The sequence below is a fragment of the Panthera pardus genome, unplaced genomic scaffold (assembly GCF_024362965.1).
Source record: "Panthera pardus isolate Hobbes unplaced genomic scaffold, ASM2436296v1 HiC_scaffold_16, whole genome shotgun sequence".
Classification (NCBI taxonomy): Eukaryota; Metazoa; Chordata; class Mammalia; order Carnivora; family Felidae; genus Panthera; species Panthera pardus.
Genome location: NW_026526721.1, coordinates 10503501 through 10526351, shown reverse-complemented (window position 1 = coordinate 10526351; position 22851 = coordinate 10503501). Strand labels below are relative to the sequence as shown.

General features: G+C 46.3%; 1 protein-coding gene across 4 annotated transcripts in view; it reads right to left on the bottom strand.

Annotated features, from left to right (window-relative positions):
• Positions 1-14800: 14800 nt before the first annotated feature.
• Positions 14801-22851, bottom strand: part of RUNX1 (RUNX family transcription factor 1) — a 250916-nt gene continuing 242865 nt past the window's right edge. For all 4 annotated transcript variants that reach the window (XM_019420276.2, XM_019420274.2, XM_019420273.2 and 1 more), the window contains 2 exons: positions 20938-21099; positions 14801-15317 (listed from right to left, as the gene is read on the bottom strand). In XM_019420276.2, coding sequence (XP_019275821.1) covers positions 14842-15317; positions 20938-21099 — 638 coding nt within the window. In that variant the 3' untranslated portion in view covers positions 14801-14841. The remainder of the gene's footprint in view (positions 15318-20937; positions 21100-22851) is intronic.

The window sequence follows — 22851 nt, the reverse complement described above, 5'->3', positions numbered from 1 at the left end:
TTGTTCATGTCTTTTTTGTGTGCCAAGTAATTTCTAGTTGAATAGCTAACAGTGTGTATAAAAATTGTTTAGATAATTTGAGCATCTGTTATGCTTTGGAGAGCATTTGGATTTAAAGTAACTAAATCTATGCAGATATTGAGGTGATTAGAGTCTGTGTTTCAGTATTTGTGAAGCTACACTCCCAGGTATAGCTCTTGGAGCATTTCAATAGAAATCCTGGGTAATTTATCAGCGCTTGTCTCCTGTCTCTTTCTTAAAGGGCCCTGAACCTAATTTTTGTCCCTGTACCTCGAAGCTTAACCAAAAAAAAATTTTTTTTTTTTAGTTTTTTAGCAGGCTTGAGAAACAGAAAATGCCTGGAAGGGAAAAGCAAAAGTAATGCCAAATGTCAGACTCCTATCACTTCTCACTTCTTTTCTACTTCCCTTGCTTTCTAGGATATTGACCCCTTAGGTCCCTGTTTACCTTGGTTTGATGTCTTCAAACACACACACACACACGCACACACACACACACACACACTGACGTTTTGTTAGTTGTTCCCTATGGGAGTGTTAATCTGCAACATGCTACTCCCACCATAATTGGAGGCAGGAATCTTTCAAAATCTACTTCTCACATACCAAATGCACAACTCTTCTTAACTTCAAGCCAGGCAGCCTACTATACTTCTGAGAATCAGGTCTTTGAAGACCTAAAGTATGTTTATGATTTCAGAAAATGTATCAATTTAAACTCACTTTCTGGTTTTTAATTTCTTTACCCTCCCATTTTACTCTTGCTCTTATTTGTTCTATCTTAGTCTATGTAAGAAAAACGTAAGCTGTCCCAAAGTTCACATTTGAACTCAGTGGAAATTGAAGGCGTTGCCAAGAAAACACGAGATACACATGTAGGGACAATGACTGTTAAGCAATGTGACCTGGGCTCCAGGATGTTCACGACTTTGGAGCCATTCTTTAAGTGTAGGCACTACCTAGAGTGAAATTTACCCTGTGAAATTCTCTTTTGTCAATCTGACCATTTGATTTTGAAGCTCAGTTTTGGCATCTTCAGATCAAAACATATGGAAGCTTAGACCTGCACCCTTTAAAATTCAGCTCCATTAAATGGGAGGCACTGAGCTTTTTAATATGTTGGGGACAGAATCGAACCCTCTATTAAGGGCATCTCTTTACACAAACCGTAGGACTCATTGTTAAGAAAAGATGGGGAGAGTCTCCTGGGCTGTTCTGAAAGGACTACCCGTTAAATGGTAAAGTACAGTATGTTTCAGAGTGACAAGCCCAACAGCTGAAAACGACTCTTTGATCTTTAAAAGGCTCATAAACAGGGGCAGTGTACTTGCAGACCTATATTTATGTGTTCAAATATTGGAGGAAACTCCAAGCAGAGTCTCAGTACTGCAGGAGTTAGTGGTTTAGACAAAGAGACCAGGGAGAGGGGCAATTACCTCAAACTTTTTACAGCACGAAGCAAGCTTTCTTCCCTCCTTGCTAACCAATGAGCTGGGATCTTGTTAAGGGCTTGTGTTTTAAGTGAGGCTTGAACCAATCATTACATAGATATGAGGTATTCATGGAGACAGAAAGAGACAATTGAAACCAAAAGAAAGACTGTTTTGTTTCTGAATTAAATTTGTGGTTATTGTCCCCTTCTTTTACGTTGACTATTTCCTACCCCTCGGTGCCACCCACATGCACGTATCCCCCTCCTTAGTGTTGAAATCATTAACCACATGTGAAGAGTTAATTTGTGGACAACATGGCTATTTCCTCTGTTTTGTGGAGCAACTAGTGAGGGTTTATAAATAACTTCAGGGGCATCATCAGGGCTTTGAGGATGGTTGCTGTTAAGAACCATCCAAAGGAAGTCGAATAAATATGCGATTTTCCCCCGTGGATACTTTCAGTCCTATTAGCATGTTGGCGTTTTTTCTTCCTCTGACCCAAATGATCTGGATATATAAGAATGACAGGCATGGGGGGGGGGGGTGCCTGGGCAGCTCAGTCAGTTAAGCATCTGACTTTGGCTCAGGTCATGATCTCACGGTTCGTGAGTTCGAGCCCCACGTCGGGCTCTGTGCTGACGGCTCGGAGCCTGGAGCCTGCTTCGGATTCTGTGTTTCCCTCTCTCTCTGCCCCACCCCTGCTTGCACTCTGTCTCTCAAAAATGAATAAATTAAAAAAAAAGTAAAAACAAAAAGAAAGAAAAAAAAAGACTCACAGGCACTAGAATGGGGGGATCTGAGCTGTGGTTCCAACAGCAGCCATTTACTCCTTTACCTGGTTCCTATGGTGACCACGGGTATGTATTTGTCACATGATAGTTGACTCATGGGATCCCAAAGGGGCCTTGGACAAGAGCGGTTGATCTAACGTTGAGTTTTGAGCTCATTAGCAGTTTAACTGAACCAAGTTCTCTCTATATGATTAGATAAAGATGCATATATTCACCACCTAAGCTAAGAAATAATATAACAATATCCCAGAATCTCTGATCACCTACCTAGTGTAACCAAGTATCCTGAATTTTGTGTTAATAATTCCCCTAATTTTCTCAGAACACCTGTGTATGCATCCCTTAAAATATTTTGCTCGCTTTTGAGCTTTATATAAATAGAATTGCACCCTGTACATTCTTCTGAGTTTTTAGCCCCGTGACTCATTTTGCTACATGTAATGGTAGCCCATTCATTCATGTAATGGTAGCCCATTCATTCATGTAATGGTAGTCCATTCATTCATGTAATGGTAGCCCATTCATTCATGTAATGGTAGTCCATTCATTCATGTAATGGTAGTCCATTCGTTCATGTAATGGTAGTCCATTCATTTTCATCTCGGTATACTCTTCCATTGTATGAATATAACACAGCCTATTTATCCATCTTCTATTGTGGACATTTGAGTTGTTTCTAGTTCTTGCTAGTACAGTTAGTGCCACTTTAAGCAGTTGAACGCATCTTTTGGTGCATATGAGGAGTCGGTCAGGTATTTTTCTGGCAGTGGACATTCTGGGACTGAGGGTAAGGCATGTGTTCAGTTCTGTGAGGGTAATGTCAAATTGTTTCCCAAAGTGGTGATGCTAATTTATACTCCCACCTGCAAAGTAAGAGAGTTTTCATTGTTACTCATTCTCTCCAACATTTTCTGTTGTCTTCCTTTTAATTTTTTGCCAAACATATTCATTATTAATACTAGTTAGATTGAAATGGATACTTTTATTTGTACCTCACAGGTGTGGCAGCTGAGGGTTGGGAATTTCAAGTCCTTGGATTAGGTATAAGGAGACTAGATTCTGGAAATGCCTATGTGTAGGGAGGAGATCATATGACTCAAAACCAATTTATGGAAAACCAGCCTGTGACTAATCATCCAATGGCCAGTTCTGTTCAAAATTCACCTTTGTGAAGGTTTTTCATCTGTTTGGGAGCATTTCATGTGAAATAAAATACAAATAAACATAGCTAAACAAAATTAAATTTTAAAAAATAGTCAAAATTTGAGAAAAGGATCTTCAAAAAACCTGGCTAAAAAGTGCTTTGTTTATTTACAATGAGAATCCAAATTGAAAAAAAAAACACATTATCCATAAAACACTGTAAATCTGATGGTTCCTTATCAAAGCCTTTTTTAAAAAAAATGGCAGAAATGCCCTCAGACCGTATTCAACAGTTAGACAAGATGGCAGGCGAGGATGGGACATGGAGGAAAGGCAAAAACTCTGCAGCTGGATTGAATTTTAAGGAAACTTGACTATCGGGCAAGTGGATCACAGGCAAAGTGGTTTTTGACAACCTGAGCTAAGCACTTTTGGGTTGTTACAAACATTAGGGCAGAGTTGGAGATGAACTCGCAGTGGAGCCACGGGGCTGTTCATCCTGGTAGATTCTGGAGCAACCCTGCTACCTCCTCTCACTTCCTCCTTTCTCTACGGTCCCCGAACACCCGGAAAGGCCCTTAATAAACTGGAAGGAATCAGAGTTTGGGAGAAGAGAAAGCACTTCTTCCCCCAGTCAGTGTTTCTGCCCAAGGCGGTCATTTATGTGTGTATGGCACTTAAGATTAAGTTTGTCTGCAGTGACAGAAAACCCCACATATAGGTGGCCTAAGTGAGAGGTAAATGTTTAGTTTTCTTTCATGTGGATGCATCCAGACATAGGCAGTTCCAGTGGGATGGGGACAAAGACATTGGACCAAACTCTTAATGGCATCCACCCATTGGGGTGCAGCTTTCTTCCACGGACCATCACCTCCTTATTCTAGGCAGCCAGGTTAGGGAAGAGATGGATAAGTGGGGGCAACATATGCACACCCACTCTTCATTAAGGAGTTTTCTGGAAGCTGCCCCCATTTAGATAACATTGGCCAGAAATTTGTCACATGGGAGGCCAAGCTGTAAGGGAGGTGCAGTCTTTCCTCCAGGCAGTCATGTGACCAAGGGAATCTATTACCGAGGAAAATAGATATGGGGGTAGGCAACTGGCAGGTTTTGGCTTCCTAAAACTCAGGGGTGAAAGGAAAGTATTTCAGCTATAGGAATCTGTCGTTTTTGCAGGTTTCAATGCGCGGGTCATTCTGTTTGACAATCCAAATCAAGGCACACACGGACTTAGTGAAATCCTCTCTCCATCCTTGGGGGCTAACTGGTATAGGGAGAAGGTGAAGCCTACAGTTAAGTCTTGCTGTGGGTTTCTCTCCCCGTGGGCAGTCAGGCCAAATGAAGCGACAATTCCTCACCTACCGAATTAAAGAATGAGAACATGGTTGCGGAGTTGGGGGCGGAGTTCAGGGATCCCCCTGCTTTTGCAAAGAGTCAGATCTCGAACACAGAATACTTGTGGGAAAATGGGATGCTGCTTTCTTATTAAGCCATGTATATGGCTGTCAAGCAGAATTCCTAACAAGCAAGGGAGACCCATCTTTTTATTTTTTTTAAATTTTTTTTTAACATTTTTTAATTTATTTTTGAGACAGAGAGAGACAGAGCATGAACGGGGGAGGGGCAGAGAGAGAGGGAGACACAGAATCGGAAGCAGGCTCCAGGCTCTGAGCTGTCAACCCAGAGCCCGACGCGGGGCTCGAACTCACGGACCGCGAGATCGTGACCTGAGCCGAAGTCGGACGCCCAACCGACTGAGCCACCCAGGCACCCCGAGACCCATCTTTTTAAATCTACCATAGCTTCTGTTGCCACCTGGATGGATCCTTCATTGTTGGAAGAATCTTGATGAGCATGTAATGCATCCTCCTCTTTTCCTGACCCACCAGGAGATGGGGTCTCTGGACAAACTCACTCCTTCCCAGATTTCCCCTTCAGGGAATGCCCACTTCATTCATCCAGTTTCTCAGATCTAAAACCTTGAAGGTATTCTCAATTCCTTTTTCTCCCACACCTCATATTTAATCCATCAGCATAGCCTGTTGGTTCTACTTTTGTGTGCTGCACAAAATCTACCTGGAGTGCCCAGCTGAGTAGGTGAATGGGAGGGACCTGAAATCCAGTCATTCTCTACTCATTGAACTGTGTCCTTTGCTCCAAGGCTGCATCTGTTTGATAGAATCACCCTCGCCAGCCTCTTGATCTTGGACTTCTGGTTTCTAGAATTGTAAGACAGCAAATTTCTTTTGTTTCAAGCCATCCAGTTGTGGTATTGTGTTATAGCAATCTTTGGAAATTAATATACCATCATTTTTTAAAGTTGATTTATTTATTTATTTTTGAGAGAGAGAGAGAGAGAGAGAGAGAGAATATCCCAAGCAGGCTCACACTGTCAGCACACAGAGCCCAGTGTGGGGCTCCAACTCATGAACCGTCAGATCATGACCTGAGTTGAGATCAGAGTCTGATGCTTAACTGACTGAGCCACCCAGGCGCCCCAATATACCATCTGCTAGACAATATGTTATGTTGATTTGTTTAGAGTCTGCCTCCCCCAGGAGGAGGGAAAGACTCTGTTGTTCACTGCCATAGAAAAGATTTTTGATGAAGGCAGCCATTTTTTAAGGAAAACACTGCAGCTTTTAATTGCCTGCAGAAACTCTCCCACAATCACTAAGGCGAGGAAAGAAAATGGCCTCGTACAACTATTTGTAATAACAAATAATCGTACTTTGTATGCACGTAAGACTTTTCATCTTCAAAACACTTTCAAAACATTAATTAATCTTTACAACAGCATCAATGAAATGGAAATGAGGGAGAATTTGAGGTATGCAAAACGTAATTACCAATATTAAAATTTGGCACACAACGAACACCCCTCTTCTGCGGCAGTAAACACATTCCATGACACCTTCTCTCCCTTTGAAAACATGAGCAGGGAACTTAATCCTATAATGTATCATGAAGGAGGCAAGGCTACTCTTGAGAAACCCTAAGGGTAGGGAAGGGTATATATGCATCAAAGAAAGGGGGGGCATTTGCTTACTTTGGCGTTACCTTAGGATTCTGGGATCTAGGATTCTGAAACCCCACTGAAAGGGGGGGATCATGGACATACAGTGTGCTGGTTTTGAACAAAGATATAGGAAATTCTGTTAAGTCGTAAGATAAAGTTCAACCAATGATCACAAACCTAAAAGAAAGAAAGACAGAGAGAAAGAAAGAAGAAAGAAAGAAAGAAGGAAAGAAGGAAAGAAAGAAAGAAAGAAAAAGAATTTGAAGGAAAGAAAAAAGAAGGAAGGAAGAAGGAAAGGAAGAAAGAGGCAACTTTTTGGCATCCTGAGCCACATTTGAATACTTTGGTGAGGACTCTCTCAACATCATTCGGAAGGAAAGGGTGGAGGAAAACTTGGCTGTGAACAAAGACAGTGAGCCCAAAGTGGGCAACATGGAGCTTCTAGAAACCTGAACTTTTGGATTGTCTAGGCTAGAGGGGGCAGAGACCGGGTGCTCCTACACTTAGCGGGAAGGGAGCTGGTCGTCTTCTCTGGAGCAGATCTCTCTGCTTTATACAGGGGCCACGTGGCCACAGATGGTGCTGTCCTACTGCTCGCAGCCAAGGACTCCCGCCTCCTGAAGGGAGAGAGAATAATGCTTCATTTCGTTTTTATTTTCTAATGTTTTTCTTTATTTTTGAGAGAGAGAGAGTACGAGTTGGGGAGGTGCAGGGCGGCGGTGGGGTGGGGGCAGAGAACCCGAAGCAGGCTCTGTGCTAACAACAGAGATGCCAGTGTGGGGCTCGAACTCATGAACTGTGAGATCGTGACCTGAGTCACCCAGGCGCCCCAATTCTTCATTTCTTAAGTGTGGCCTGTGTGTGCTGACTTTTTTTCCAAAGAGTACAGTATGGAAAGGGGGGGATTGAAGGGTAACTTTACAGAGGAGAACGTGACAAACACTTCTACCGGCTGATCAAGGTCAATGCCAGTAGGCATCGATCATGTTGATTGTGTGTGTCCTTAATAAGATGTGATAAAAAAATAGTACGTTACTTCTGTGATCTTCCTCCTGTTTAATTAATTAATTAATTGTTTAATTGTTGCGAAGGCACTATACCGACGTTTAAGATGTTTAAGTCACAGGGGACATCGTGTGCTGGTGGCAGGGGGCAGGGGGATGGGGGAGATGGAAACGCTCTGAAGTGTCTGCTCGCGTTCTCTGTAAATCTAAAACCGTCTTTAAAAAAAAATAAAGTTTCTTAAAAATAAATAAGCGAATGAAGGTCGGAATTGAGGAGTGGAGGGCTCCGGCCCGAAGCTTTCGCCCACATCTCATGGGGTCTGCCCGAGACACTCAGTCGTGCAGGGAAGACGCTTTTCACTTGGAGCCTCTCCATCATGGGGAGGAGGGAGCAAGTGTGAAAGATTTCTTCGGAAGCCCCTTGGGCTCCCCCTTTTCTGGAAACTCTCACGTACTCATTTCTCCCTTCTGCTTTTCAGATGAGCAAGAGGTAGGCATTCTTTGAAGGGAAAGTCACCCATGAGGGTTTACTCAACTCTTTTGTCATCGACGAATGTCAGGGTTGCTCAGAGCCTCAGTCTAGAAAGCGGTGTAGCTGATGAGTCCTGAACCAGACTTCTGGGTCCCAAATCCCTGCTCCTCCACCGATAGCCATAGAGCATGGGCGGACTGCTTAACCTCACTGGACTTCAGTGTCCTTGTCTGCAAAATGGGGACAACAGCAGGATCTCCCTCACGGGGCCACTGTAAGAACGGAATAAGCTAGTGTGTGGGCAGCGCTTTAGTAAGAGTCTGGCTTTAGTGAGCACGTCCATGTAATTTGTTTTAATTCACTCCTCCCCTGGAATGCTTTAAGCACTGCAGAAGGCACAAAACCTCTCTGACCCAAAGGTCCGGCTTAAACCCTGCTCCCGACCGCCGTAATCGAGCATTTCCCTGGCAAGTTTCTGTTTTCTGCCTCCTAGCACGTGGCCCTGACCCCGGAAATCTAATTCTTTTGAAAGAGCATTCTGGAGGGATCTGTCAAAATGTAAAATCATTTGGAACCCACAGTTCCTTTTTATTTTATTTTATTTTATTTTATATTTTATTTTATTTTATTATCTTATTTTTCAGCAGTTCTTTTTTAAATGTACAGAAATTCAAGCATGAGGTCATAAGACACGTGCAGAGAGCTGTTGTGGCAGCAAGTCACTGGGGGGACCTTCCAGCCCATCAGTAAAGGAAGGGGCAAACTGACGAGTCCAGCCATCCCGTTTTCTGTGGTGCCGTCATTAAAAAGAATGAAGTAGATCTAAGTGCGAAGTGAAAAGGCAGTGCAGTGTAATGTATCATAGGATGACTTTTTGCGTGGATGAGATCAAATATGTGGTGTATAGGGGCGCCCGGGTGGCTCAGTCGGTTAAGCATCCGACTTCGGCTCGGGTCATGATCTCCAGGTTCGTGGGTTTGAGCCCCGCGTCGGGCTCTGTGCGGACAGCTCGGAGCCTGGAGCTGGCTTCGTTCAGATTCTGTGTCTCCCTCTCTCTCTGTCCCTCCCCTGCTGGCACTCTCCCTTCCTCTCTGTTTCTAAAAATAAATACACATTAAAAAAAGATTAAAAAAAATGTGTGTTGTATATCATGGGTACAGAAGAAGTCTGTGATGGCAAACATGGGCCAGTTAGCAGTAACATCGAGGCATGGATTGGGAAAAGTGGAAGGCATTTTAACTTTTTATTTGATCTTGTTTACGTTTTTACTAATGAGCAGTACTATTCTGCGTATTTCCATTTACTGAGCACGTATTACGTACCAACACTTTTTATTAATGATTTTCAATGTTTATTTATTTTGAGAGAGAGGGAGAGAGAGAGCATGCAAGCAAGGGAGGGACAGAGAGAGACAGGGAGAGAGAGAGAATCCCAAGCGGGGTCCACACCATCAGCGTGGAGCCCGATGTGGGGCTTGAACTGCCGAACCCGTAAGATCACGACCTGAGCTGAAATCAAGAGTCGGACGCTTAACCGACTGAGCCACCCAGGCGCCCCAACATACCGACAACGTTTTAGTATGTTTCACATGTATTAAGTAATTGAAATCTCCTAACTTCTAGCATCGTTTTCTCTATCTTACGGGTGGGAAAGGCTGGGCCCCCAGTTTAATCTGTTTCCGAGTGTGAAACAGAACCGGAACTCAGACCCAGGCGGTGTGGCTCCCCAGTACGTGCTCAGCGGCTCCGCTAGGCCCCCCTCTCTGAACACGCCTAACCTGAGCTTCCCACCCATTTCCTGCCTCGGCTCATTGGCCATTATTCCTTTGGATCCCGCTTGCTTTGTGTCCTGACATTCTTCATGACCACCCTGCGGGCCATCAAAGACCACGACAAGGCAGTGACAAGAACCGCGAAGGAGTGTTAGATGGTGGTCCGTGGCTGGGAGGTAACTTGGTCACAGAGTCGTGAGACTGAAATACTAGCGTTGCACAGGGTAGGTGGTGAGGGAAGAACTTGAAACAACTCACTGCCGCCACTCAAGGCTGACTCGTGTGGTTTCAAGAAATGGAGGCGGATGACGGCGACCCGCCTCTTGTTGAACGTAGGTGCACCTTTCCCACTCTGTGTTTGCAGGTCCCAAGTAATTCTTTCAAATCAGTTATTACTTTTATATAGGCATGAGAGCGTGCTTCCTTGCTCCTTCGTGCCCAAAGAAGCAGCCCCGGGGGCCTGGCCTTGACCTCGGCGCTCATGGCCTCAGAAGCCAGGGTGTGCTGGCCCCCCCGGGGAGGAGAAGGCACGGACGCCAGCCCGAAGGCCAGCCAGCCCGTGAAGAGCTGGCCGAAGGTGTTGTGCGTGCTGCGGGGCCTTCCTTTGGCTTCCCGGCCCTCCATCTCAGAAACAGACAAAACCAGTGTGATGAGGGTGTATGTACTTGCCAAACTGTTTATTTGCCATTCGCTAAGTGAGGAGATTGGATTTACAGAAGAGACTGTGGTACAAAGAAAGTAAGGCTCCCGTGGTCCCTTGGGCAGCAGCAGTCCAGCCGCCCTGCACAGGCTGGGCCCGGGGAAGGCTCCCGGCAGAGGGGAGGCGGCCACTCGGACAGGAGCCCACGCGCGATGGGGGCCACCCCCCCCGCCCTACCCCGTCTAGAAACACCTTGGAGAGGGGCTGGTGGGGGTGCTCTCTCATACCGTATCTGGTTTAAAACTCGAGATTGACAGTTTCCTTTTGGGAAGGATTCAAGGCGTCAGTACCGGGGAGAAAGAAAGCGCACACACATTTCCAGGAGGCTTTGCGACCAGATCCAGTAACTGCCGCGCAAATAGACACGAGGTGGGTGGGGCCTGTCAGAGTAAGACTGCGTTTCCCATTGTTACTTTGTCAATAGAGGTGTTTTACTGCCGTTTCAATTTGGAAGTTTATTTTGTTTTCCATTGATTTTTATACATCCAGAATAGCACAAATAACCAACAGTTCTTTTTTTTTTCTTTTTTTTTTGCACATTCATTTCCCCTAGAACAAAAAGTGAACTTAAAAAAAAAAAAAACAAAAACAAACTGGAACCATGCTATTAGCTCTTTACAAAAGTGAATAAAAAGTAGCTCATCTTTAAGTCTAAAATAAACAAAGTAGAAAGAAGCATTTTTTTTTGTCTACAGTATTTAGCAAACATAAGAAAAAGTCCTTAGAAACACACACAAAAAAATTGAAAAAAAGTTATTACAGGTATTAACAATATTTTATAATGAACCTTAAAATCTATTTACATACATAAATACAATTAACTTTGTTGATGCAACTCTTCTGGAAGGAAAAAAAAAAATGCCAGTTGATCAGCCTCATCAATACTGATCTGGCTAAAAGGAGGGGGGGAAACTCCAAACAGACAAACGAAAAAACCCCAAACGATTGTATCCTGTAGGTAAACAAAAAGGCATTTGTTCAGATGTAAAAAACGTTTTCTGAGATTATCGTTAAACTGATTTTTCATGTATAAAAGACCCCAAATATGTCATACCCCAGAAAACAAAACCCACCAAAAACAAGAATCACCAGGACGGAATGTCCTTAAGGAAGCAGGTATTTCAGGACAGAAATCTGCAAGCATAAATTGCAGGACATTTGAGTGAAACCATTCATTTCCTTTCTAATCAGAGCATTGCTGTTTATCTGCACAGAAACCCGAGGCAGCAGAAAGGCTGTCTATTAACTCACTGATTGTAATTTGCCCAGGAAGGCTTCTGTTGCTGCACTTGGACAGCAAGCAGATCCAAAATGGTTGGCAAGGTCTCTGTTCTGCTGGAAGAAACCCATGGGCAGGAGAAAGGCTGATTCACCATGTTCCTTTATGCAAGGGGAGGAGAACGGCAGCTCCTCGTGTTCTGGACATTTGGTGCGGAGTTGGGGTGTGTGTGCTGTCTCCTCAAATAAAGCGGGAGAACGGAGGAGGAAAGGGAAGCGAAACAGAGGAAGATGTTACAGGCGCAGGGAAGGAAAGAAATAAAAGTAATGTAAGAAATACAAGTAATAAAAGAAATGCAGTGAGAAAAACAAAAAGAATGAAAATGCATGTTCATGTTGAAATTATAAAGGCACGAATGAGCAGTAGAAATGGCTGAATCTTTCTTCTCTTGGACCAATGTTTCCAGATACATCCAGTTATGACATTATTGGCTTAAGGGTCTCCTCGATTAAAGGGACACCTTAATGTACCTGAAGGCAACGAATGCAACTTCTCAGGAGGGGGGGAAAGCATTAAGTGTGATGTGAGGCCTATCTCCAGAACAAGTAACATCTGACTTAATTTTTTGGACCAGTTAAGGACTGCATTTGCTGGTAAGGGACTGGGAAACTCCGAATGGCCAAACCAGTGGCTCTATAACGAAGTGACAAGCCCTCCTCATACATGCCTTTGAGAGTAAAGATTCAATGTGGAGCATCCTCTGATTCCCCTTCTAGGGCATTAGGCTGGTTTTGAGTTGGAATATCTTCAGGTACCGGAATTGAAGTGAAAAATAGAAAATTTTTTTTCCTTCATTTCCCCCCCAAATTTTGTCAGGTCGGATACGGCCACATGTGCTGAAAAGAATGCTTCAATTCGATTTGGTAAATGGGCTGAAGGTCCCTTTCGGAAATAAAAAAAAAACAACAACAACACTTAAATTTACTGACATTCAAGGGTAATTTTGCTGTAAAAATGTGATATAGAATCAAACATCGAGTTGTGGAGAGAGGATTATGTCTAACCTGAAGATGAATATATTCTGAGTTTCTCCAACATCTGTTTTAGCTCTTTTCTAGATAAGAATGACCTGACTGACAAAACAATCTGCTTTACTCTTTCTTACCAAAGTGCTACTGCATCTATGTAAAACAAATAATCAATATATATATATATATAAGAAAACTCAAAAACAAGTTGTTTTAAATAAGACCAGCTGTTTTGCTGCCTGCAGCCAAAGATCTTTCTAATTTGAATCCTTAAATTTATAAAATAAAAATCAAACACTGTTCTGAAGTCCTGCTTTCAAATACTCTTCAGAGTTGACCTGAAATCATTTCAGCTAATGTCAGAGGTACATTAAATAACAACCAGATCATTTTGAGCACACATATGTCAAAATCAGCAGTTAGTATTTAGGAGTTGTACAACAACTGCATTCTGACCGAATTCTCCAATGAAAATAGTGCCATAAAATTTACAGTGACATTGGATACTTTTGAATCGCAGCCATGGGCAGCGGTGGCGCGAATTTCTCCTGTCCCGCTGAGGCACGGAGAAAACTGCACACACACCCCACAAGGTAGGTGAAAGCAACGCGAGGGTGGGCGGTGGACGGGCAGCGTGGGTCGGGAGTCCGGCTCGGGCGGGACAATGCTTTCGCACGCGACTCCACCTGGGCACACACAGGAAGACTGGCCTGTTCAGGTCTGCCTCTAGGCCCACCCTCTGAAACTTCGGCTGGAGACCTGTGGGCATCAAAGGCACCCGGTCTCTGTAGTTTCTTCCACTCCCAGCCTTGGGGGACAGCCACAAGTTTTGTTCTGCATCAACGAACAGGGACTGTATCAAACACGACTATTTTCTTGGAGCTAAAAAATCTGAACTCTGGATGCGGACGATCTCCTTACTACCCCAGAAGGGAGCAGTTAAGGAACCCATAAATTCATTCACTGGCTTCCCATGTGGATACTTCTCTGCCACACAGCTTACTTTGGATTTGTTCGGTTATAAAGCATGTCTGAAATCATCAAGAGCCCGTGGAGGGAGCAAACTGCTAGGCAGAAAATAAATCCTCTCCAGAGGTGAAATCATTGGCATCTACCTGAACCCTCTGGAACCAGATCTGACCTTCTCTGTTCCAAGGGAGGGAGTCAGATAGGAGACCCTCTGTTGAGCTTGGCAGAAAATTCCATACTTCAGATCCTTTGAGTGGCCCTCAGTATCTAAAAAGCCTATTAAAAACATTGCTGCATTAGCTACCAACTCGTTTGATTAACATGAAAGGGAGTTTAATGTAAACAATATTTAGATAACCCGGTCATCTCAATGCCTGTCCTTTTTTTCCAGCCTTCTTCAATGTGACACATTTAACTTTGGCTACTATCAAAACCAAAAATGTAGTACTTGATATTTTTCTTCTTAATATAAGTACATTTAAATAATAAAAAAAAGTATCAACACATAAGTAAGTGTCTAAACATCAAGATACATAAATATCTAGGGATTCCTTGTGGGAATACAGTAGTTGAAAATGACCCAAAGCTGTAGCTGTTTCTCTAAAAGAACAACTACACGAAAGTCCAAAAGAAAAGTTAAATAAAACTTACAGAAAAAGGAATCATATTTCTTTCAATTGTCAAAGCAAGAGAGAAGCAAGCTCAAATTTATATATATATATATATAAAAATAAAAACCACCCCAAATGCAAATACGCATTTTGCAATTTATAAGGTGCTGGAAAAGAAAATTAAAAATATGAATTAGATACCAAAACAAGAGGAGCTGCATTCCCCCACCCCTCCCCGCCCCAAACCAAAAATTCCATTCTTTGGAATAGACAACTTGGTTAAAAAGTGAAGTCAAGGGTATAAAATCTTTCTTTTATTCACAGCATCGCTAAATCAGAAGCATTCACAGTTTCCCTCTGGGAATCTTCCTGTTTGCCTTACGACGCGTCCGCGTGGTGGCGGAGCGGACACCCTCGCGGGGGGGGGGGGGGGGTGCGGGAGGGGGGAGGTCGGGTCGGGTGCGGAAAAGGGGAGCCGGGCCCACACGACGGCGCTCCGCACGTTTCCGGGGGGCGGGGGGCGGCGCGGAGCGGGGCGAGATCCCAGGGCCCCCGGGCGCGGGGCGCGCTCCCCGCCCAGGCGGGCCGGCCGTCTGCGGCCAAGGCCGGGCCAGGGCCGGGCCGGGGCCGGGCGCCCCTCCCGCCGGCCGCCGCGGGGGCCTCAGTAGGGCCGCCACACGGCCTCCTCGAGGCGCGCGGCGGGCGCCATGTTGGTAGGCGAGTTGCTGTGGCTGCCCTCGGCCTCCACCACGTCGCTCTGGTTCGGGAGGCTGGGGTTGAGCAGCGCCGAGCCCGTGGACGCGTTGGTGCAGGGCGGCAGGATGCGCGGCGGCGAGCGCTCGCCGCCCACCATGGAGAACTGGTAGGAGCCGGCCGAGGCGCCGTAGTACAGGTGGTAGGAGGGCGAGCTGGCCTGGAAGGGGCCGCCCTGCGCCTGCGACGAGCCGGGGTAGGGCGGCGGCAGGTACGTGTGGTAGCGCGTGGCCGAGCTCATGGCCGACATGCCGATGCCGATGCCCGACGTGACGGGCGTCGGGGAGTAGGTGAAGGCGCCGGGGTAGTGCATGCGAGGGTCTGAGATGGAGGGCAGCGCGGGGAACTGGCGCGGGTCGCCGAAGGCCGTCAGGTCGGGCGCCGCTGCGGGGTGGGTGGGGGGAGAAGAGAAGCGTCAGGCGCTGGTGGGGGAGGCCACGCCCCTCCCGCCCACGGCCCCGCCCACGCGATTACCCAGAATGCTGCTGTCCCCGGAGCCCGGGGCCTACCCAGCATGCTAGTGGGCAGGGAGGTGGGTGGGCGGCCGTATAGGACGACGCGTAACGTGAGTTCGTGTGCGATACCACGTTATTGTAAACGACGTAAGGTAACATCCAATACGGTAGATACAATACGTATGATTGGATATCGGTGTAGCGGGGTTGACAAGCCCGCCTTCCAGCTGCTACCGATTTTCGCGTGGCTCACAAGCTAAGAATGAGTTACTTCTCTACGTGGTTGAAAGAAGTGAAAAGAAGAGTATTTCCTGACGTGAAGGTCCCGTGAAATTCAAATTTCAGTGGCCACACTGACCATTTCGCTGGAAGGAGCTTGGCTCATTCTTTGATGTATTATCGGGGCTGCTGTGGAGCCACGGCCGCAGAGTTGAGTGGTCGGGACACGGACCGATCGTGGGACCCAGGAAGCATACAATACCTACTATCTGGCCCTTTACATTAAAAAGTTGGCAGAAAGCATAAAATACCTACTGTGTACCCCTTTACATTAAAGAGTTGACCAGCCCTCTATCATCAGTATATTAATATGCCAATATTAATATAAGTGTAATCTGTGATATGAACATAATAATAACAAGATGTAACTTATAAAATTATGCAATGCTAATGTAATGGATGCATGAGCAGATGAATATTAATAGAATATATCCTACATAATATGACACTGTGTTATATTAATATATAATAACATAATACATTATACATAATATTTAGGTTGAATCATAGGAAACTGCTGTTTCTGTAGGCCTCAAACAATTAAAAATTGGCAATTTCTTATGATTTGCTCTAATGCGTGCCATACTAATGACTTGAGAATGAGCGGCAGTGAATATCACCACCGCTCTCTCCCCTCCGTCTATCTTTAGACTTGTTCCACATTGGTAGAAAAATACAGCCTCAGTTTCACCCGGTTCGCTTCGTTGGTTCTGTGCTTCACTGCTCTGTTAACACAAGTGGCCGCAGGGCCTTGATGTATATACTCCATTTTTGCACACGTTGAAGTTTTACCAGGAATGGCAAAGCTTTGTCTATAAAACTCATTTTGTTAGGGTCATGCATTTATGGTTTCAGAAACCGGCTTTGACCTTCCCTGCATCCTTCTGCATTTTTCTCAACCACAGGCTGCCCTTGGGAACTACTAGGGGGTCTGGATGCCAGGAAGTGCTCCCTGTGTCCTGTAGATCGGTTTCTCAACAGTAGCACTATTGACATGTGGGGCCAGATAGTTATTTGTTGGGGCGGTGGGGGGCTGTCCTGTGCATTGTAGGATGTTTGGCAGCGTCCTTGGCCTCTGCCCACCAAATGTCAGTGGTGCCCCCACACCCCGCATGGCGACAACTAACAATGTCTGTAGACCCTGCCAAATGTTCTGGGGGTAGGGTGAGGGGGGCAAAGCCACCATCTCCCCCGCCCCCACTGAGAACCACCCCTGTAGATGCAGAATGGTGTCCTGGGGTAATTTCTGTTCTTCAGAAAGTGACATCAGCAAATCCAAAAGAATGAAACGTTTTAAAATTTGTTAAGTTCTGAAACCAACGTATAAAATAACTCCAAGCTCAGGATGGCATGTAGCCTGTGTCCTTTTGTGTTCAGGCCCATAGAGCAACTTAACGGAGCCAAGAGTTTGCTCTGAAAGGAAAGCTACCAGGGTGGATTAATCTGTTTTTGGAAGGCATCCGGGGTTGATCAACTTCCTCATATTTCAAGCCTATTATTCCAGCAGGGAGAGCTAGTGTGCTCCTCTCTCTGCCTGTCTCTCTCTCCCTCTCCCCCCCCCCCCCCCTTCCCCTTCTCCCTTCTCCCTTCTCCTCCTTCCCTCTCTCGAATGAACTCCTCTGTAAATTTGGGGTGAATGTGATGAGGAGGTCTATACTCCTCATCAGAGAGGTAATCAAAGTTTATAGAAACAACCGAAGTCTGCAGCCCATCTCTCTGCTAATGAGGAAACCAGGAGTCTGCCTTTCAAACAAACACTGCTGTTAATCTTTTCAAAGCGAGTCAGACATGTGGGCAGGGAAAACGCTGTGAACTGACAGTGGTTCTAGAGCTGCCCTTCCGTGGCCACGCTCTCGCTCGTCCTGAAGCCAGGCCGCGCCTCATTCCACAGCGTTCGTCCCTGCCCGCTTTCTGGGGCCGTCTGTGAGCAAGCTCTGTGTCACTTGTTTTTGCTCACACGGAGAGCTGTGACAGGAAGCTTGACTCCATTTTTCCAGTGAGATTGCTATAGTCGAGGGAGAAGCATTAGGCAAATGCAATCAATTTGTTGGCATCTGATGCAAGAACTCTGGACACAGGCTAATGACTCTGCCCATTATGCCTCTTGCTCTGTTTGCCCTGAGACACAAAGGTGAATCCACTGGAAAAATGAATGAAAGGTCACCCTGTTTCATGGCGATGTCTGGACATGTTCTGCCAGTGTGTTCCAGCTACTACGTGGTAACCTGGTGATGGTACCAAGTTACCGTAATCCCGAGTGAGTCCGCGGCTGGTCACGGATGTAAGTAATGGAATGATGTTACGGTCTCAGCTGTCAGGGGAAAATAGCTCTTTCATTTGTGGGCAGGATATCTGAAAGAGCTTCAACACGGCCCGTGATTCTTCTTCCAGTGCCACTCCACCAGAGGCCATCTGTTTGGTCAAGCCATCTTTCCTCACGCATTTTGATAGAAAAAGAGCTGCGGCCCCCTAGATACGTTCCGATTCAAATGGTCTATTCAAATACTCGTTGCCATTTTTATGTCCAGTCTGACATTTCCTACCAAGCCCCACCGCCACGCACCGTTCACCCCACCTGGCTGTAGCTCATGTGTCCCTTCGGCTGGCCCGGTGCCCCCTTATTCAACAGCGTGTGGGGGTGGCGACCCCTAATATTCACAGGGAGCTCTTAAGGAGTAGGAAATCTAGGGATTAGGAGGTTCAGGTATTTTCGTTGGAAATGTTTCCCCACCGATGGGGCTAAATATTTGCCGTGACAGCTCAAGTGTTCGTTCTGCAGCTTGACATGGATGAAAGCTGTCCCACTCGGGCCCCTCCCACTGCCCCCAAAGGATTAAACAGCCTGAGCAGATAATGGCTGCCTTAAAAGGATCTTTTGCATGACTCAGATTAATGCATGCTGTCTGTCGCCCAGGTTGGCAGCTAAACATTAATTTTTTTTTTTTTTTAAGAAAAAAAAAATAAAGGAAAACCTCCAGATGACATCTCTTTTCAGACAAGGTGTGGAGACTGTCTGCAAAGGAAAGGGGGGGAGACCAGAGGGCAAGGCCCCTTCGCAGAACGAAGTCCAGGTGGGGCTGGGGGCGGGGAGAGGGGCAGATCTCAGAGCTCTGGGGCGGGATTAAAAGCAAAAGCAGTCAGAGCAGTGTCAGGTTCTCAAAGCTGGCAGAGCGGCAGCCACTTTTCTTTTATGTGTCCCAACCCCCTACCGCCCCCAGGCATATGACAACACGTTGCAGGCCTGTGCTCCAGGCTTGAATTCTCAGAGGGAGATCTGCCAAGTTGAAGAGCAGCGTCCCATGCCCTTCTCTGCCACCGGGGGGAAAGCTCATCTGGAATCCTCTCCGGCCCTCCCTCCAAGACAGTCTTGGGCGCTGACATGGGACGTGGGTTTTGCGTACTTCACACCCTCATGCCTTAAGACGTCCTTCCTTACTCCTTGGGTAACTGAAGTCCTGGTTATTCAGAAGTGTAACAGCGACACGGGACTTGGGGGGGCACGTTACTCATGCCTTAAAAAAAAAAAAAAAAGCCACCCTCCCATCTGAACCCTGCTCAGTTGGAGCAGCTGTCTCCTAGGGCTCTAGAAGGTGCGGATCTTGGGTGCTGACCAAGTCAAAAGTCTTATGTAATAAACTCCAAGGGACCCACAGCAGGCACATTTCCAAGGAAAACAGTAATCGTTTCAGATGCAGAGAGCCGAGCAGCGCCACTGAGAAGAATCAATAAAAGTTGACAAGGGCCTTTGGAATCAAACCAGTCCTGAGGGAACAGAACTTCTAAAACAACAAGCTGAGCGGAACGTCATAATTCCTAGGCTACTTCCTCAACTCCTCAGCCCCCAGCAGGTGCCCTGAAAATACTGGCATGAAGAGTCGAAAATAATGTGGGAGGTGGGCACCCAGGTTGGAGCTCCCATTTCACTACAGTGCCCGAGGATACCCGAAGGCGGTGGCTCTCAGCTAAGGGGGCAGTTTGGGACCTCCGGCTATTTGGCAACGTCTGGAGACATCCTTGGTTGTCCTGATGGGGGGTGGGGGGTGGGGGACGGCTGTATCTAGAGGCCAGAGATGCTGCTAAAGACCCTACAGTGCACGGGACAGCCCTCCACGACCAAGAATTCTCTGGCCCCAGTTGTCAGTGGTGCTGCAGTGGAGAAGCTCTGGGAAGAAGCCAAAGCATGTGGTGAAATCTCGAGTACTCACGACTGTCTGGAAAACACAGTGCGTTTTCCCAGACAGTTTAAAATGGCGGACAAGAGGCCTTGGCCCCTTTGCCTGCCCCCTGATCTACTCTAATCGGGTCTCAAGGGCTGAAAAGCCAAAACCACCGCCCGCTTCCCAACACACGTGAAGTGTGCTTGCGGGCTTCACAAGGCTGAAGTTCTCGGACCTGTTTTCACAGTCTGGCCCAGCTCCAATTCCAAAGCTCCAAACAGGGAGTTTCTTCCTTTGCTTTTAACAAAGGAATTTTTCTCTCACTCCGATTTCCCTGCCCACGAGCAAAGGTGAGTGCCAAGCCCAAAGGTCTCATAGGTTACATGACTAATATTTAATGAGCTCGTATTAACAACAATTATGCTAACCACGACACCCAAGCTTTCCATTCTGCTCCTCTAATCTGGTACGAACATCCCTTCATTCGAAATATCCCACGTGGGGGCGCCTGGGTGGCTCAGTCGGTTCAGCCTTCGGCTCAGGTCATGATCTTGTGGTCTGTGAGTTCGAGCCCCCGCGTCAGGCTCTATGCTGACAGCTTGGAGCCCGGAGCCTGGAGCCTGCTTCGGCTTCTGTGTCTCCCTCTCTCTGTCCCTCCCCTGCTCACGCTCTCTCTCTCTCTCTCTGGCTCTCAAAAATGAATACATGTTCAAAAAAAAAAAAGAAATCTCTCACGTGGGGTATAGCACAGGTACCCCAGTGTTGTTCACATGGCCTCTGAAAGCTGGCCACCACCAGATGGACAGTTCCATCAGCGTTCTAGAAGCTGATTACTTTGACCTTGTGTATTATTAACCCTTCAGCTGCTGCCTTTGTCTGCCAAATGGAGCAAGCCCAAAATGCCCACAGAATCCGCTTCTGCCTTCGCATTCATAATCCCCGTCTCAAGGTGTCAGGGAAAATCCGTGCACGGGTATAGGACTTAGACAACCTTGTCTTTAAAGCACATTTTACCCGCCCCCTCCCAAATGACTGCCAGCCCCTTCAGGCATCTCCAGTCTCTCGAACCTTCCACTCTAGCTCGACTTCAAAGAGTGTGTTCGAGCAGCTTACTTGAGAGTCGACTGGAAATCTCTGCGGAGAGGGTTGTCATGCCGCTGGCCCGTCCAGGCGAGATGGGTGTTGCTGGGTGTACGGAAGGCGAGGCGATTGATCCCAGGTACTGGTAGGACTGGTCATAGGACCACGGTGGGGACGGCTGGATCTGCCTTGTGTCTGCAGAGGATTGGAGAGGTCAGTCATACGTCAGGTGGGGTGGGATTGAAGAAAAGAAACCTTTTAATAAAAAGCTAGTCACCTTTGTTTGTCATGCGTCCTGTGGCCTGTTGACCGGTTTGTATTAAGTCCAAGTATTTGCTTTTGTTCGAGAATCTCCCCCCTCCTCCCAAAGTTACTGAATTATTGTTTGTGTGAAATATAGTTTATTCTCGAAGATTTCCCCCGGATGTCTGTTCCTTCCAAAGGTTTCGCCTGATCACGCTCATAACGACGGGAGAGGTTGAAGATGCTTTCCAGGTAGGTGTTCCCACCCACCTGTTGAACTACCACATGTACTGGCCGCCCAGCTTTACCGCGAGTTACAATTCTCATCCTCCGAAACATTTTATCAACTCAGGTGATCACCTACCCATCTGTAGTCAGTAAGCAAAAAAGAACATAGAGCTTTGATTTTTTTTTTTTTTTTGGACCTTTGGCAAAAATACTCCAAGGGCTTTTAAATGTCCTCCGTTTACGCGAATTCTCTCCCAAGGATGACAGAAAAGAGGGTCTGGCTGGGAAGCTGGTGATGGGGCCTGGGGACTAGTTCACAAGCCCAGCAGTAGTGAGCTAGCCCTACCAACCCAGACCAACAGGTACCAACCCAGACCGACAGCTGTCCTGCATGTTTTCAAGACCTCCAGTTTGCCGTGTTTAAAGGGCAGAATGTTGAGCAAATATTTTATAGATGGCCAATAAATGAGGCCTGGGATAGAGAAGAGACAAAACTCTGACTTCAGAAGATTTAGGTAAAAAAGACTTTGTAAATTTGACTCCAGCATTCACAGGAGTCTTAGTTTCAAAAGCATCACACTGTTTGCAGATGAAATGGAGGGGAAAAAAAAGGAACAAACCCTCTATTCTTAGGCAACACGTGTAAGCAAATTTAAATGGAACGCTGGCCCGCCAGAGATAGCTTTCCATTTTTTTTTTTTAGGACTAAACATTGATTTTCTCTTTGTGTCCCACCTTCTCTGTGGACCACACCAGTCCCCAGGGTCCTCATAGCCTGGGCTGCATGAAGCCAGGAGTCAATCTAGAAAGAGCAGTGTTCCTCAGGAAAATACCAGTCGCAAGCTGTGTATGTGCCAAGACATAAAGAAGTGAGTTATTCCTACTCGTTATAAAACGTCCAGTTCTACTTCCAACGGGGAATTTGCATTTCCAACAGTTTAAGTTTGCTGTTTTTGTTGATCTGTTGGAAGCCGTCAAAGCAGGGGTTTGGAGACCCAGGTCTCCTCCCCCACCTTCCTGCCTGCCGCTTCCCCTTTCCCTCACGTGGATCCATTTCTTTCTTTCCTGTAAAATAGCTCAATTTGGGGGGCACCCGGGTGACTCAGTCGGTTGAGCGTTCTAGCTCTTGATTTCAGCTCAGGTCATGATCCCCGGGTTGTGGGTTCAAGCCCCGCTTTGGGCTCCGTGCTGAGCACGGAGTCTGTTTGGGATTCTCTCTCTCCCTCCCTCTGCCCCTCTCCCCCGCTCGCGTGCACGCGCACTCTCTCTCTCTCTCTCTCCAAAAAATAATAAAATAACTCAATTCTTTAAGTTTGAAAACTCTGGGGAAATATTTTAACTTAGAATCTCTGAAATCTAATATTAAAGAAGGGCCCTCATGTCATTCTGAATTTGGGGGAAGTTGAGCAGAGGGCAAGGAGTAAGAGAGCTGGTCCATTCTAAACTCGGTGGAAATGAATGTTCAACTACAGCCAA